Genomic DNA, 15,013 nt, shown 5'->3' with positions numbered 1-15,013 from the left:
TCACACGCACTCACTTATGCTCACACACACACAACACACATCTTCCCTCACAGCCACATACACGCACACACACTCTCTCTCTCCCCCTCCCCCTCTCTCTCCCACACACACACATTCACACTGCAAACACACAGATGCACAGATACACAAACAATTATACTCACACACTCACTCACAATCATACACACACAATTTGCAGATCCACACATACTCAATTGCCATAATCACACACACTCATATACACTGACGCGCACAATCTCATACACACGCACATGGTAGATTAAGTGTTTATATTTGGACAAATGTAGTTTTGCTTTTGCAACTAATACTTTATACAGTTTAATTAATATGTTCCGCCGTCACCATATCCTTCTCTCACATGGTTAAAAATAGCTTTCAGTTATATAATCCAGAATCCAGCACTGGCTTAACACAATCTTGTTGACCACAAACCAGTCGCAATTCTTCTAAACTCAACTTTAATGTTCAAATCTATCCATGCGCTACCCTGTCACTGTCTAAGTAGCCTCTTCGAGCCTTACACCACTTCTAGAACCCGGAATCCTCCTCAATCAGGTTTCTGTTGCATTCTGATCCAGATTTCCATCGCCTACCATCTGGCATTTTCGTGAAAACGAATCCAGATAATCGTTGAACCTCGATGTTCAACTTGGTAGGTGAATATTCTTCACCTACCAAGTGAAGACAATTCTTCGGAAAAACCTCATGTATCACATGAGTTATCAAATCTACCGTCAGTAAGAAGTTGCATTCATATTATTTAGCTGTAAAGAGAAATGATTTGATGCATTGTACCAGCCCCGAGAACATACATTATTGTAGATGTGAACAAATACCTACTTGGTTCCACAATTAACTTTGTCCCTCGTCCAAATATAAGCTTGAAGCCACTGCCAGTATTCACACAGTGTTGTGTCCTATGGCATAAACCCCCTTTAGGCTAACTTTAATACAGTTCCCCCTCTGCCTGGCGATTAGATTGGACCCAGTATGCATCTCTGAATTCCATCATCATGCAACCATCTGTGCAAGGTAGTTTCAATGACCGTTGCTAATTGTCACACACACACACATAATTATTCACGCAACATGCTTGGAATCTAAGGAGGACATTCCTTTTATAATGATGCAGTGCAACAGAAACATAGACTATAGAACATACAGTGCAGAAGGAGGCCATTCGGCCCATTGAGTCTGCACCGACCCACTTAAGCCCTCACTTCCACCCTATCCCCGTAACCCAACGACCCCTCCTAACATTTTTGGTCACAAAGGGCAATTTATCCTGGCCAATCCACCCATCCTGCACGTCTTTGGACTGTGGGAGGAAACTGGAGCACCCGGAGGAAACGCACGCAGACACGGGGAGAACGTGCACAGACAGTGACCCAGCGGGGAATCGAACCAGGGACCTTGGCGCTGTGAAGCCACAGTGCTATCCACTAGCGCAACCTCAGAAAGGTGCCACCACTTTGGCTTAATAATTCATTCGCTCATTAATAATACAGGATTTCAGGGCAGCACGGCGACACAGTGGTTAGCACTGCTGTCACACGGCGCCGAGGTCCCAGGTTCGATCCCAGCTCTGGGTCACTGTCCGTGTGGAGTTTGCACATTCTCCCCGTGTTTGCGTGGGTTTCACCCCCACAACCCAAAGATGTGCAGGGTAGGTGAATTGGCCACGCTAAATTGCCCCTTAATTGGACAAAAATAATTGGGGACTCTAAATTTAAAAATAAAGTAAAAACAATAATACAGGATTTCACTTCACTTACTAGGTTGCACGGTTAATTTGGTGCCAGATCCAAATATCAGCTTGTTGAGGTTATTCACACAGTATCACATGCTAGAGCATTAACCTCTTATCTAATAGCAAACAGCTCACCTGAGGAAGGAGCTGTGCTCCGAAAGCTAGTGGCTCCAAACAACCCTGTTGGGCTTTAGCCTGTTGTTGTAAGACTTCTTACTGATAGCAAACATAATGGGTTCCCTATTCACAAATTTTTTATATTAACAAGTGTCTCGTTTAGCTTGGCTCCCAGCTACTGGAATTCATTCTATGTTCAGACTGCTTCATGTCAACATTAACCTTTTACGAAATCTAACACAATTGGTTTAATTCCACGCCTATTTCCAACCTGGACGGTATCCTGACTAACTTACGCACAACTTATTTGAATGTGTTTTTTGAACGACGACTATCGCATCTTAACCAGGAGAACGATGAGCCTGGTGGCACTTTTCAAGATCATTTTAACATTTGGCCCTGAATCGGCACAATGACTTTATCAGAACTCAATGGATTAGGAACCTGGGTATGGATCGCACCAGGACAGAACTAAAAGTCTTATGCTGACCATGGAGCCATCGATCTGTAATTGACAGAGTAGATTTTGTAACAATGGATCTGCATGAGACTTAGTAAGGAGAGGATTGAAGGAACTCTCAAAGGTAATGGGAAGGTTTCAAGGCCATTTAATTTACTGCCCGTTCGCAGGGAAATAAAGAAAATTTAAATTCAATCTTCAATCACTAAAAAAGTACGGCTTGAAGAATTAAGAGCAGTGGCAACTATTTCAATGAGAATCCAACCATCACATTTCAGTTTGAAATACCAGACAGGAACATGCAAAGCCATATCCCAGATCTAATATCAGCTATTATGTGAGTGAAGTCGAGCTGTGAATTGTGCTGGGAGTTTGGAGAGAGTTAGCATGTTATAGTTTTAAAGATGAAAGATAGTAGGAAAGATCAAAGAACAGATTTAATCAGGTGCATTTTGCAAACATCGAACATAGAAAATTGAGTGAAATGGAGATGTAAAGACTTACTGGGTTGAACTATAAGTCTTGTGCCTGCTCCAAATGTTAACTCGAAGTTGTTAGCATTCACACACTGATACATCCCTTAACAAAAATCACTTCCTGACCAACATTTCATCTCTCTAACATAGTCTCAATTCAGGTTATACAGGGCAAGGGAATACATGATGGAATGAAAATGGCTTATTGTCACAAGTCGGCTTCAAATGAAGTTACTGTGAAAAGCCCCTAGTCGCCACGGCACAATGACTTTATCAGAACTCAATAAGATGCTGCTGCCCAATCTGACGCTGTGATTACTAATTACTGGTTTCCCTTTTCATTTCAAAACTGTGTTTTATTAAAAAAAATTCTGCATTATCCACAGGTTTCTGTCAAATGCAAAACCTACTGGGTTCCACGAGTAGCCTGGTCCCACTTCCAAAGATTAATGTGTTGCCTGCAATATTCACACAGTGCCCCACTGTCTAACAAAAACCTCCTGAGTCAATGGTTACTGTTTTTCTATCTGGCTGGACCAATATAAAGTAAGAGGCACCCACTACATTTGACTCCAGACCCACAGCAGACGTGACAGCCAGGCAATATCGATATATCCATATACCTCAAACATCCACCTCACAAAACGCTTCATCCTCTTCACCTTTAGGCTTCATGGGCTCTTTAGCACAGGGCTAACTCGCTGGCTTTGCAAAGCCAACTAGGGCAGCAACACAGTTCGATTCCTGTAACAGCCTTCCCGAACAGGTGCAGGAATGTGGCGACTAGGGGCTTTTCACAGTAACTTCATTAGAAGCCTACTCGTGACAATAAGCCATTTTCGTTTCATCTCAACAACGCAACAGATTTTTTTTTTGCCGTTGTTTCTGGGGAAGATATTGTTTTGTCTTTTTCAACGTTTTTTTGAAATTCCTGAGGTTTTTGACAAGAATTGACACTTTTGAGATCAGGAAAACAATGCTGAAGGATTGCTATTCTAAATACTTACTGGGTGTCACAATCAACTTTGTCCCTGCCCCAAATACGGGCTTGGCAGAACCTGTTCCAGTATTCACACAGTGTCAATCACAGGGACAAAAACTCCTCCCTCACGGGTGGAGAATTGTGCAGTTGATAATGAGGTAATTTGATGAGAAAATTCAAGGGACATAGTTTCGAGTACTTTTCACAAACCTCAATCGTGCTCCTGTCCTCAAAGCTTTCAGCGTCCACCCCCTCCCCCTACCCCCGCCCAATTGACAAACTAAATCCAAATAATTGTTCTTGTTTTCCTCTCTCACTAACTCAGACCAGGCTGCAATTTCACATCATTCCACTGATAACTAGTTAATTCCCTTGCTGATTCGCCACTTGCACCCGTGAAGATCAAAAGTCTTGCCCACCAAACCAAAACAAGTCAGCACAGCTCAGGAAATGTTAACAAAACTGAGGAGAGTGGAAGGAAAATTTATTTGGCAGCTCAAGAATCAGGGGCACACACAGAAAATTCAAGACAGGTTTTACAATGGTGAATTCAGAACACACTTTCTGCTTCTCTATTCTGCTCGGATATATAAATGGACATCTGGAAAATATTCCCACTCACTTGGCCAGGCACGGAACCCAGTTCCAGGTGCAAAGATCACCTTGTCAGCCAAGATCGCACAGCCAGATATGTTAATGCTGAAACCCTCCCTGGTCTGCCATTCGCAGACATTAGAATTACTTGCCATTTCTGTAAATACTGCACTCATTACATAAGGACACGTTACTGGTCTTCAATCCATTCTGCCTCAAAGAACTAACTGTGCCTACTCAATGTAGCATCCAGATACAAAATCTATCGAAATACGTGGCATTGTATTTTCACAGTAACTTCATTGCAGTGTTAATGTAAGCCTGCTTAGAACTTAGAACAGTACAGCACAGGCCCTTCGGCCCTCAATGTTGTGCCGAGCCATGATCACCCTACTCAAACCCACGTATCCACCCTATACCCGTAACCCAACAACCCCCCCCCCCCTTAACCTTACTTTTTAGGACACTACGGGCAATTTAGCATGGCCAATCCACCTAACCCGCACATCTTTGGACTGTGGGATGAAACCAGAGCACCCGGAGGAAACCCACGCACACACGGGGAGGACGTGCAGACTCCGCACAGACAGTGACCCAGCCGGGAATCGAACCTGGGACCCTGGAGCTGTGAAGCATTTATGCTAACCACCATGACACTAATAAAGATTATTATTATTTTGGAGTTGGTTGCATTATTTCCGCATTCTCGCCTCACTTCACCTGACCTATCGTTTTATAACTGCAACATACCTCAGCGAATAGAAATAATGTAACTCTTTCCCCGGAGACACAATCTTATTTCTACGTGGTTCCACAAGAATGTTGCAGCCTGAAATGGTCCAATTCGAGAAACTGAAGGAAAATTTGGCCAAATTCAGCTGCAGGCTGAGCTTGTCTGTGTTTTGTGCCTGCCCGACGATGGACCAATTCTTCATTACGCTTCAGGAAGCCAACTGTTAATTCAGTTGAGCCTGACTTTTGTAGCTAATATTTGAGTTGTCTTCCTATCAGCTAATGATGGTCACATTCAGAAAAGGTCATGGATACAGTGTTTATTCATTCTGTCCATAGTCCATTGCTAATTGGTGCAAACTGCTCTTAAACCTCATTGAACATTGCCCGCAGTTTCAAACCCAATAATATGAATCTTAGATGACCATTTATAACACTTACTTGGTTCAATTTTTAGTTTAGTGCCAGTTTCAAAAAGCAGTTTGCCATCTTTGCTAATAACTCACACGATGCCATATTCCATCACAGAAACCTCTGAACTCTAGCTGATGACATACAACGTGACGACTTGGAGATACGAAGAGACGCACTTTCTAGATCAGGACAATAGAGGTGAGGAATTGCTATTCCAAACACTTACTGGGTGCCACGATTAACCTCGTTCCTGCTCCAAATATCAGCTTGCCATAACTTCCTCCAGCATTCACACAGTGTCGATCACACGCACAAAAACTCTAACCTGCTATTTTTGAGCTTCTGTGGGGGCTCCATTTTACAAGCCGAAGGCAGCCCTCAAAGGTTATCATTTCCCCCATTCCAAACCCTTCAACATCGACATGTTTTCCCCCAATTGACAAAACTTATTCCAAACGATTTGGGGCAGCAGGGTAGCATGGTGGTTAGCATAAATGCTTCACAGCTCCAGGGTCCCAGGTTCGATTCCCGGCTGGGTCACTGTCTGTGTGGAGTCTGCACGTCCTCCCCCTGTGTGCGTGGGTTTCCTCCGGGTGCTCCGGTTTCCTCCCACAGTCCAAAGATGTGCGGGTTAGGTGGATTGGCCATGCTAAATTGCCCGTAGTGTCCTAATAAAAGTAAGGGTATAGGGTGGATACGTGGGTTTGAGTAGGGTGATCATGGCTCGGCACAACATTGAGGGCCGAAGGGCCTGTTCTGTGCTGTACTGTTCTATGTTCTATGTTCTACTCTCGTGAACTCAGATCTAACTCAGACCAGACTGAAATTTCACAAGTATACGACTTTTTTATGTTGCAGTTGGGACACTAATTTAGTATTCACGTCTCATGACACCAGATCTGTTGTTTTATCACTGTAACATACCTAAGCGAATGGTATATAATTCAACTTTGAGTCTAGGGAAACAATCTTCGGCCTACTTGGTTCCAGCGACAGGGGCTGGCAGGAATATATTTGAAAGTTCAGGTGTTTCAATTCAGTACAACATTCTATCCAGAAGTAGCTCGATTCTAGGACCTGAATGAACCTATGTAAACTGCAGCTTAAGCTTCACCCCAGTTTTACCCCAGTGTGAAATGCTGCCTCACTACTTGCACAACAATGAATATTCTCCTGACAAAACGTGAGGACACAAATTGCAAATCACCTACAACTAATATTGGCATTTCTTACTTTCTGTCAAGCATTAGCCACTCTCATAAAAAAAGGAAATGGACAGTTCTTTTTGTTATTTCATTGGGTTCAGCGTTGATTACTAACTGATGCAAATTGCTCACAGGCCTCATTGAACGTCGCCAACAGTTTTCAAACGAGCGCTATGAATATTGGATGACTACTCCCATCACTTACTTGGTTCCACTGTTAGTTTGGTCCCAGAGCCAAAGATTAGTTTGCCAGTACTATCATAAGTCACACGATGGCATACTCCATGACACAAACCTAACACCTCGAAGTGGCACCCCCAAGTGACCACTTGGGAAATTGAAGTCATCTGAAAATTCAAATGGCAAATTCGTGCTGAATTCGGACATTATATATGAAAGAAAGCAGGTTCTCTCGTCCACTTGGACACTTATACAACCTGCCACTATTCACACTTAACATACCTTGCTCCAATTCAACTAAAACACAATCTGTGAATTTGTCGTTCAATTCTGTCCCATAGTCTAGTTCACAATATTGGCTGGACGAATAATCAATGGCAAGAAATGCTGGTCGTATTTGTCAACAGAATGCCCTTGTTACTGCTTCATCGACCTTCTGCAATATCAGAAGGATTGCACTCATGTTGTTGAATAAAGAGGCTAACTATTGACATCACTTCATCCAAATTTCGTTGGGGTATCTTTTTTTTTAAAATTTAGATTACCCAATTATTTTTTCCAATTAAGGGGCAATTTAGCGTGGCCAATCCACCTACTCTGCACATTTTTGAGTTGTGGGGGCAAAACCCACACAGACACGGGGAGAACGTGCAAACTCCACACGGACAGTGACCCAGAGCCGGGATCGAACCTGGGACCTCAGCGCCGTGAGGCGGTTGTGCTAACCACTAGGCCACCGTGCTGCCCTCGTTGGGGTATCTTAATGTCTAACTCTCCCAACATCGCTTCAGTTAAAAGAAAACATGCTGTACTCACTTGGGGTTACAATGAGTTTAGTCCCTCCGCCGAAGATCAGCTTAGAACCAGTTCCATCATACCCACAGTGACAATTACCCTCACAAAAACGCTCCTGCTACCGAGAAATGTGTTACCACGAGGCACACTTCACAATAGTAAGTTAGTTTGTAGATTAAATAACAAACGTTGCACGTTCAGTTGTCTTCATCGTTGGTCTGGGCATCTCAATCACATTGTTCATGAAAAGTTCATTCTCCCTGTTTTCTAAGGTAGACACAATTTGCGTAATTGGATTGCTTGACGATATTTTATCAGTACTTCTGAACGAAACTTTAGAACGTCAGATAAGGGAAACAAAATACTGCTTAGAAACAGTTGTTTTAGCAAGGGCAAGGAAATACGTGCTAGATAAGGAACCAGCTCCAATCCCAATGTTTGTTTAACATAAACAAAGCCAGCCAGCTGCTGTTTACATCTTTAGTTGTGTATATAAGACTATAAAGATAATGCTTTCTGCTGTGTGATTTCAGAGTGTTGTGGAATGGCTATTCAGCCTACTGCAGCCGCTCCACGGTACCGTGCTAATAAAGTCCTGAAACGAAGCTCGAAGCCTCTGTCTAATCGTTATTTCCACGACACAAAAATATCTCTAACTGGCAACATGCAACCTGACCTTTAATTGACAACATACAATGTGACCAGCTAGACCGTTAAATGATCTGAAAATATTATTTTGTTTGAAAGCAATGGATGACCATTTATAACACTTACTTGGTTGCACAGTTAGTTTAGTCCCAGTTGCAAACGTCAGTTTTCCGGTATTATCATAAGTCACACAATGCCACATTCCCTTGCACAAACCTCAGAGCTCACAATGGGCAGCTGACAGTGAGACCACTTTTGAAATGAGGATAGTTTTTGTTTTGGAAACTTTTCAGTAGCACACTTTGGGGACATAACAATTGCAATTTTCTGCTAAGTTCAGGTCTGAGATGAAATGATACAATTTCTCACATGCACCTTCACGCATGCACAAGCTGTGACCAATAACATTTCATAAATCTTGTTCCAATTGAATTTCAAAAGAGATCTGTGGTTCTTCACCTGAAATTCTGTCCCATATTCCACTTCACGATATTGGCCAGAATAATCAGTGACATGACATGCAAATCTAGTTCTATACCCAATTTAGTGAAGTTTTGGCTGCTTATTCGATCTTTACAATCATTAAACAATTGCATTAATGTTGCTTGGTGAGGTTTGTAACTATTGAGATCTGCATTTCCAAATTTAGCTGAAATATCTGAATGTGTAGATCTCCAACACCATTTCAGATAAATGTAAAACATGCTGTACTCACTTGGGGTTACAATGAGTTTGGTTCCTCCGCCAAAGATTAATTTATCAGCTCCAGCATTCACACAGTGCCAATCTGCCTCACAAGAACCCTCATGCTACCAAGTAAAGTGTGATCATGAGGCACCCAGTCGCCACATTCCGGCGCCTGTTCGGGTACACAGAGGGAGAATTCAGAATATCTAATTCACCTAACGTGTGATCATAGAACATAGAACATAGAACAGTACAGCACAGAACAGGCCCTTCGGCCCTCGATGTTGTGCCGAGCAATGATCACCCTACTCAAACCCACGTATCCACCCTATACCCGTAACCCAAACAACCCCCCCCTTAACCTTATTTTTTAGGACACTACGGGCAATTTACCATGGCCAATCCACCTAACCCGCACATCTTTGGACTGTGGGAGGAAACCGGAGCACCCGGAGGAAACCCACGCACACACGGGGAGAATGTGCAAACTCCACACGGACAGCGACCCAGAGCCGGGATCGAACCTGGGACCTCAGCGCCGTGAGGCGGTTGTGCTAACCACTAGGCCACCGTGCTGCCCTCGTTGGGGTATCTTAATGTCTAACTCTCCCAACATCGCTTCAGTTAAAAGAAAACATGCTGTACTCACTTGGGGTTACAATGAGTTTAGTCCCTCCGCCGAAGATCAGCTTAGTACCAGTTCCATCATACCCACAGTGACAATTACCCTCACAAAAACGCTCCTGCTACCGAGAAATGTGTTACCACGAGGCACACTTCACAATAGTAAGTTAGTTTGTAGATTAAATAACAAACGTTGCACGTTCAGTTGTCTTCATCGTTGGTCTGGGCATCTCAATCACATTGTTCGTGAAAAGTTCATTCTCCCTGTTTTCTAAGGTAGACACAATTTGCGCAATTGGATTGCTTGACGATACTTTATCAGTACTTCTGAACGAAACTTTAGAACGTCAGATAAGGGAAACAAAATACTGCTTAGAAACAGTTGTTTTAGCAAGGGCAAGGAAATACGTGCTAGATAAGGAACCAGCTCCAATCCCAATGTTTGTTTAACATAAACAAAGCCAGCCAGCTGCTGTTTACATCTTTAGTTGTGTATAAGACTATAAAGATAATGCTTTCTGCTGTGTGATTTCAGAGTGTTGTGGAATGGCTATTCAGCCTACTGCAGCCGCTCCACGGTACCGTGCTAATAAAGTCCTGAAACGAAGCTCGAAGCCTCTGTCTAATCGTTATTTCCACGACACAAAAATATCTCTAACTGGCAACATGCAACCTGACCTTTAATTGACAACATACAATGCGACCAGCTAGACCGTTAAATGATCTGAAAATATTATTTTGTTTGAAAGCAATGGATGACCATTTATAACACTTACTTGGTTGCACAGTTAGTTTAGTCCCAGTTGCAAACGTCAGTTTTCCGGTATTATCATAAGTCACACAATGCCACATTCCCTTGCACAAACCTCAGAGCTCACAATGGGCAGCTGACAGTGAGACCACTTTTGAAATGAGGATAGTTTTTGTTTTGGAAACTTTTCAGTAGCACACTTTGGGGACATAACAATTGCAATTTTCTGCTAAGTTCAGGTCTGAGATGAAATGATACAATTTCTCACATGCACCTTCACGCATGCACAAGCTGTGACCAATAACATTTCATAAATCTTGTTCCAATTGAATTTCAAAAGAGATCTGTGGTTCTTCACCTGAAATTCTGACCCATATTCCACTTCACGATATTGGCCAGAATAATCAGTGACATGACATGCAAATCTAGTTCTATACCCAATTTAATGAAGTTTTGGCTGCTTATTCGATCTTTACAATCTTTAAACAATTGCATTAATGTTGCTTGGTGAGGTTTGTAACTATTTAGATTCGCATTTCCAAATGTAGCTGAAATATCTGAATGTGTAGATCTCCAACACCATTTCAGATAAATGTAAAACATGCTGTACTCACTTGGGGTTACAGTGAGTTTGGTTCCTCCGCCAAAGATTAAATTATCAGCTCCAGCATTCACACAGTAACAATCTGCCTCACAAGAACCCTCATGCTACCTAGTAAGGTGTGATCATGAGGCACCCAGTCGCCACATTCCGGCGCCTGTTCGGGTACACAGAGGGAGAATTCAGAATATCTAATTCACCTAACGTGTGATCATAGAACATAGAACATAGAACAGTACAGCACAGAACAGGCCCTTCGGCCCTCGATGTTGTGCCGAGCAATGATCACCCTACTCAAACCCACGTATCCACCCTATACCCGTAACCCAAACAACCCCCCCTTAACCTTATTTTTTAGGACACTACGGGCAATTTAGCATGGCCAATCCACCTAACCCGCACATCTTTGGACTGTGGGAGGAAACCGGAGCACCCGGAGGAAACCCACGCACACACGGGGAGGACGTGCAGACTCCGCACAGACGCCCTTGTCAACATTAAGTTTGGGGGTAAGTTCATTCATTTGGCTCTCCGCTCACGTTGAGCACCTCAATCGCATAATTAATGGCAGAATGCTAGCTTTGCAAGAAAACAATAGGCTTGGCATTTGAACATCACGGAGCAAGGGTGAATTCTTGTTTGGGTGGCTAATGAGGGGTACAATATTTAAGCAGGACAAGTGGAATTCCAATATCTGTATTTCCTTGTCACATCTCCATGGTTCTGCACTATATATATATATCGGCTACTGCAACGTTATAACATTCCTTGAAGAATAAGCAGATAGCGATGTTAGCTGCAGTTGAAAGAGCGGCAGATATCCTGTATTAATCTATTTGTTAAATACCTAATGTTAATACCGGCACTGAGTTACTTTTATATCTATTTAAGGATAAACATTTGGTGTAAGATGATAATATTTGATTAAATCTGTTTGATTAAACCATATAGTTCAAGTGCCATTTGAAGAACTGATGGTGTTCATCGATATTAGAATTGGAACATTTCAGCGCAGTGCAGGCCCTTCGGCCCTCGATGTTGCGCTGACCTGTGCAACCCCTCTGAAGCCCATCTACACTATTCCATTATCATCCATATGTCTATCCAATGACCATTTAAATGCCCTTAATGTTGGCGAGTCCGCTACTGTTGCAAGCAGGGCATTCCACGCCCTTACTACTCTCTGAGTAAAGAACCTCCCTCCGATACCTGTCCTATATCTATCTCCCCTCAATTTGAAGCTATGTCCCCTCGTGCTACCCATCACCATCCGATACGATGATATCCACCAAATGATATCTTACTTACTTGGTGTTACTGTGAGTTTGGTGCCGCTCCCAAATATAAGTGGAGTTGCACCTCCTGAATTCACACAATGCCTGAGGCCATTGCAAAAACTCTCCCACTCAACAGCTTACACAGCATTCCATTGGCACATACCAATCACCCAATTCCACATGTCCAGCAATCTGTCAATCCGACACAATGGCGGTGTGTCCTCCAACATACAATTATCAATTCTATTTGTGAGCCTAACCACTCAACTCCAACCCCTATTGTGATATTGAGCAGCCGCCTTGCGTGACATGCGTGTGTTTACATAGCAATCCCCTGCTTAGCTGTTCAATGACGCCTTTGAGTCTAAAGCCGATTGTGTTGATGTTCTTCCCAGATTTTATCACCGTTTCGATTGCTGTTGATCCCCCTCTTGACTAGATAAATAGTAGGGACCTTCAGAAGGGTAAATGAGACCTGAATAATTGTCCTCATCACGACCTTTTGATACTTACCGGGTTCCACTGTTAACTTAGTCCCAGTTCCAAATACCAACTTGCTCGCCACTCCAGTAATCACACACTGTCAAACACTCATACAAAAACCCGGGGGCCATGCCAAAACTAACGTAGCCATGCCAGGGAAACTGCTGGAGAACATTCTGAATGGGAGAACTAATCTTACCTTGGAGAAGGCAAGGTTTGATGAGAGATAGTCAGCATGGCTTTGTCAGAGGGAGGTTTATGCCGAAGGAATTTGATTGCACTTTCTGATCTTTCCAACAGATCCCTCTGCCTGACAGACCCAGAGCAGTTAACTGTATCGAAGGCAAATCCATAACAGAGACCAGTGTACAATTCTCCATTTTTATCGGTGAGATTAACCATTCATCTCCCATCAATGCGAAACCTTGATCACCATTTTCGGCACCCTTCCTTGATGCTTAATCATACGTTCACACAACAATCGTCTGTTTAAATACTGAAAAAAGAAAGATGCCAATACATCTGAAACAGATTGTGGGGGCTTTCAGCTCACGTCATTCCCCAGGTTCAGCGTTGTTTGTATTTTGGATACCCCTTCCCCAGAACTGTAGCTATGGAGGAAATGCCTGGAGCTCAAACAGTTGCTGCCCAATACTTACTGGGTTCCACTGTTAAGTTTGGGGCGAGGGGGGGTGCAGCCTGGGAGGCAATACTCACTGGAAGAGTTGCTTATTCTACTTACTGGGTTGCACTGTGAGAGTTGTCCCCCTCCCAAAAAACATCTTCCATCCACCGGTCCCTAGGTTCACACAGCGATACACACCCTGACAAAAAGGACCCCCCCCCCCCCGCCCCGCACCGGAAGGCAGTGGCGTATGCTGGAGGCCATCAGCAGCATCAACATCGATACCATGACGAGGCTCTCCCGCAACACATGGCAAAGAACACAATACCTCCAGCATCTCCTTGGGACTCCCGTTCATAGAACATAGAACAGTACAGCACAGAACAGGCCCTTCGGCCCTCGATCTTGTGCCGAGCAATGATCACCCTACTCAAACCCACGTATCCACCCTATACCCATAACCCAACAACCCCCCCTTAACCTTACATTTTAGGACACTACGGGCAATTTAGCATGGCCAATCCACCTAACCCGCACATCTTTGGACTGTGGGAGGAAACCGGAGCACCCGGAGGAAACCCACGCACACACGGGGAGAACGTGCAGACTCCGCACAGACAGTGACCCAGCCGGGAATCAAACCTGGGACCCTGGAGCTGTGAAGCATTTATGCTAACCACCATGCTACCGTGCTGCCCCAGATGGCAGCATTGTTACCTTCCCCTCTCTCCACCATCGGTCGCATTGGGATTGTGTCCAATGATGTCCTGATAAAGCACCTTGCGCATTATTCGCTCCGCTCTTCCTCATTCGATGTTGCAACACTGGCTTGGTGTTCCCAACAGTTGGATGCCTTTCCCAAACCAAAGTGAGTGGAGTGTTGCCCCGTAACTCACGTACTGGTAACGCAGCCCCAGACAAAAGCAAATATGTTGCTGGGTGTTCATGCAGCTTGGCAAGAGACCTCAAGCAGCTTGAGACCAGCTGCTCACTGTCATTTATCACCATCTGTGCAAAGGGATATGGTAATCGTGTTCTGTGCAGCTTGCTGACTGCCATTCGCCCCCGAGGACAAATTCTCGTTCTGAACTCATATTGGAAGGATGCAGGGGTCTTGCTGGTGTGGGCAAGACCTTGGGGCAACAGGTAAGCTTAAGTCTCATTAGTAAAGCACAACAGGAAATCTGTCTCATAAATACATCATGTATGGTACCTTCTGCAGTACGATGCAGGAGATCCTATTTCTCCAGGAGACCCTATTTCTCCAGGAGACCCTATTTCTCCAGGAGATCCTATTTCTCCAGGAGACCCTATTTCTCCAGGAGACCCTATTTCTCCAGGAGACCCTATTTCTCCAGGAGACCCCATTTATACAGGTGGCCCTATTTCTACAGGAGACCCTATTTCTAAAGGAGACTCTATTACTATAGGAGAGGCTATTTCTACGGGAAACCTTACTTCTACAGGAGACACTATTTCCATAGGAGACCCTATTTCGCCAGGAGACCCTATTTCTCCAGGAGACCCTATTTCTACTCGTCCTCAGTTGCATTCCTAATTTTGCAGCCCGCGTTTCTTCCTTAATATCTCC

At 43.8% G+C, this 15,013-nt stretch overlaps 1 protein-coding gene across 1 annotated transcript in view; it reads right to left on the bottom strand.

Annotated features, from left to right (window-relative positions):
• The window catches only part of LOC119960438 (M1-specific T cell receptor alpha chain-like), a 65,659-nt gene extending 51,178 nt beyond the window's left edge, over window positions 1–14,481 (bottom strand). Inside the window, exon 1 of the mRNA XM_038788162.1 lies at window positions 14,323–14,481. Coding sequence (XP_038644090.1) covers window positions 14,323–14,481 — 159 coding nt within the window. The remainder of the gene's footprint in view (window positions 1–14,322) is intronic.
• Window positions 14,482–15,013: the final 532 nt, after the last annotated feature.

Source organism: Scyliorhinus canicula, unplaced genomic scaffold (genome assembly GCF_902713615.1).
Source record: "Scyliorhinus canicula unplaced genomic scaffold, sScyCan1.1, whole genome shotgun sequence".
NCBI classification, from domain to species: domain Eukaryota; kingdom Metazoa; phylum Chordata; class Chondrichthyes; order Carcharhiniformes; family Scyliorhinidae; genus Scyliorhinus; species Scyliorhinus canicula.
Note: the sequence above shows the minus strand (reverse complement) of the source record. Positions and strands in the feature narration are given on the sequence as shown.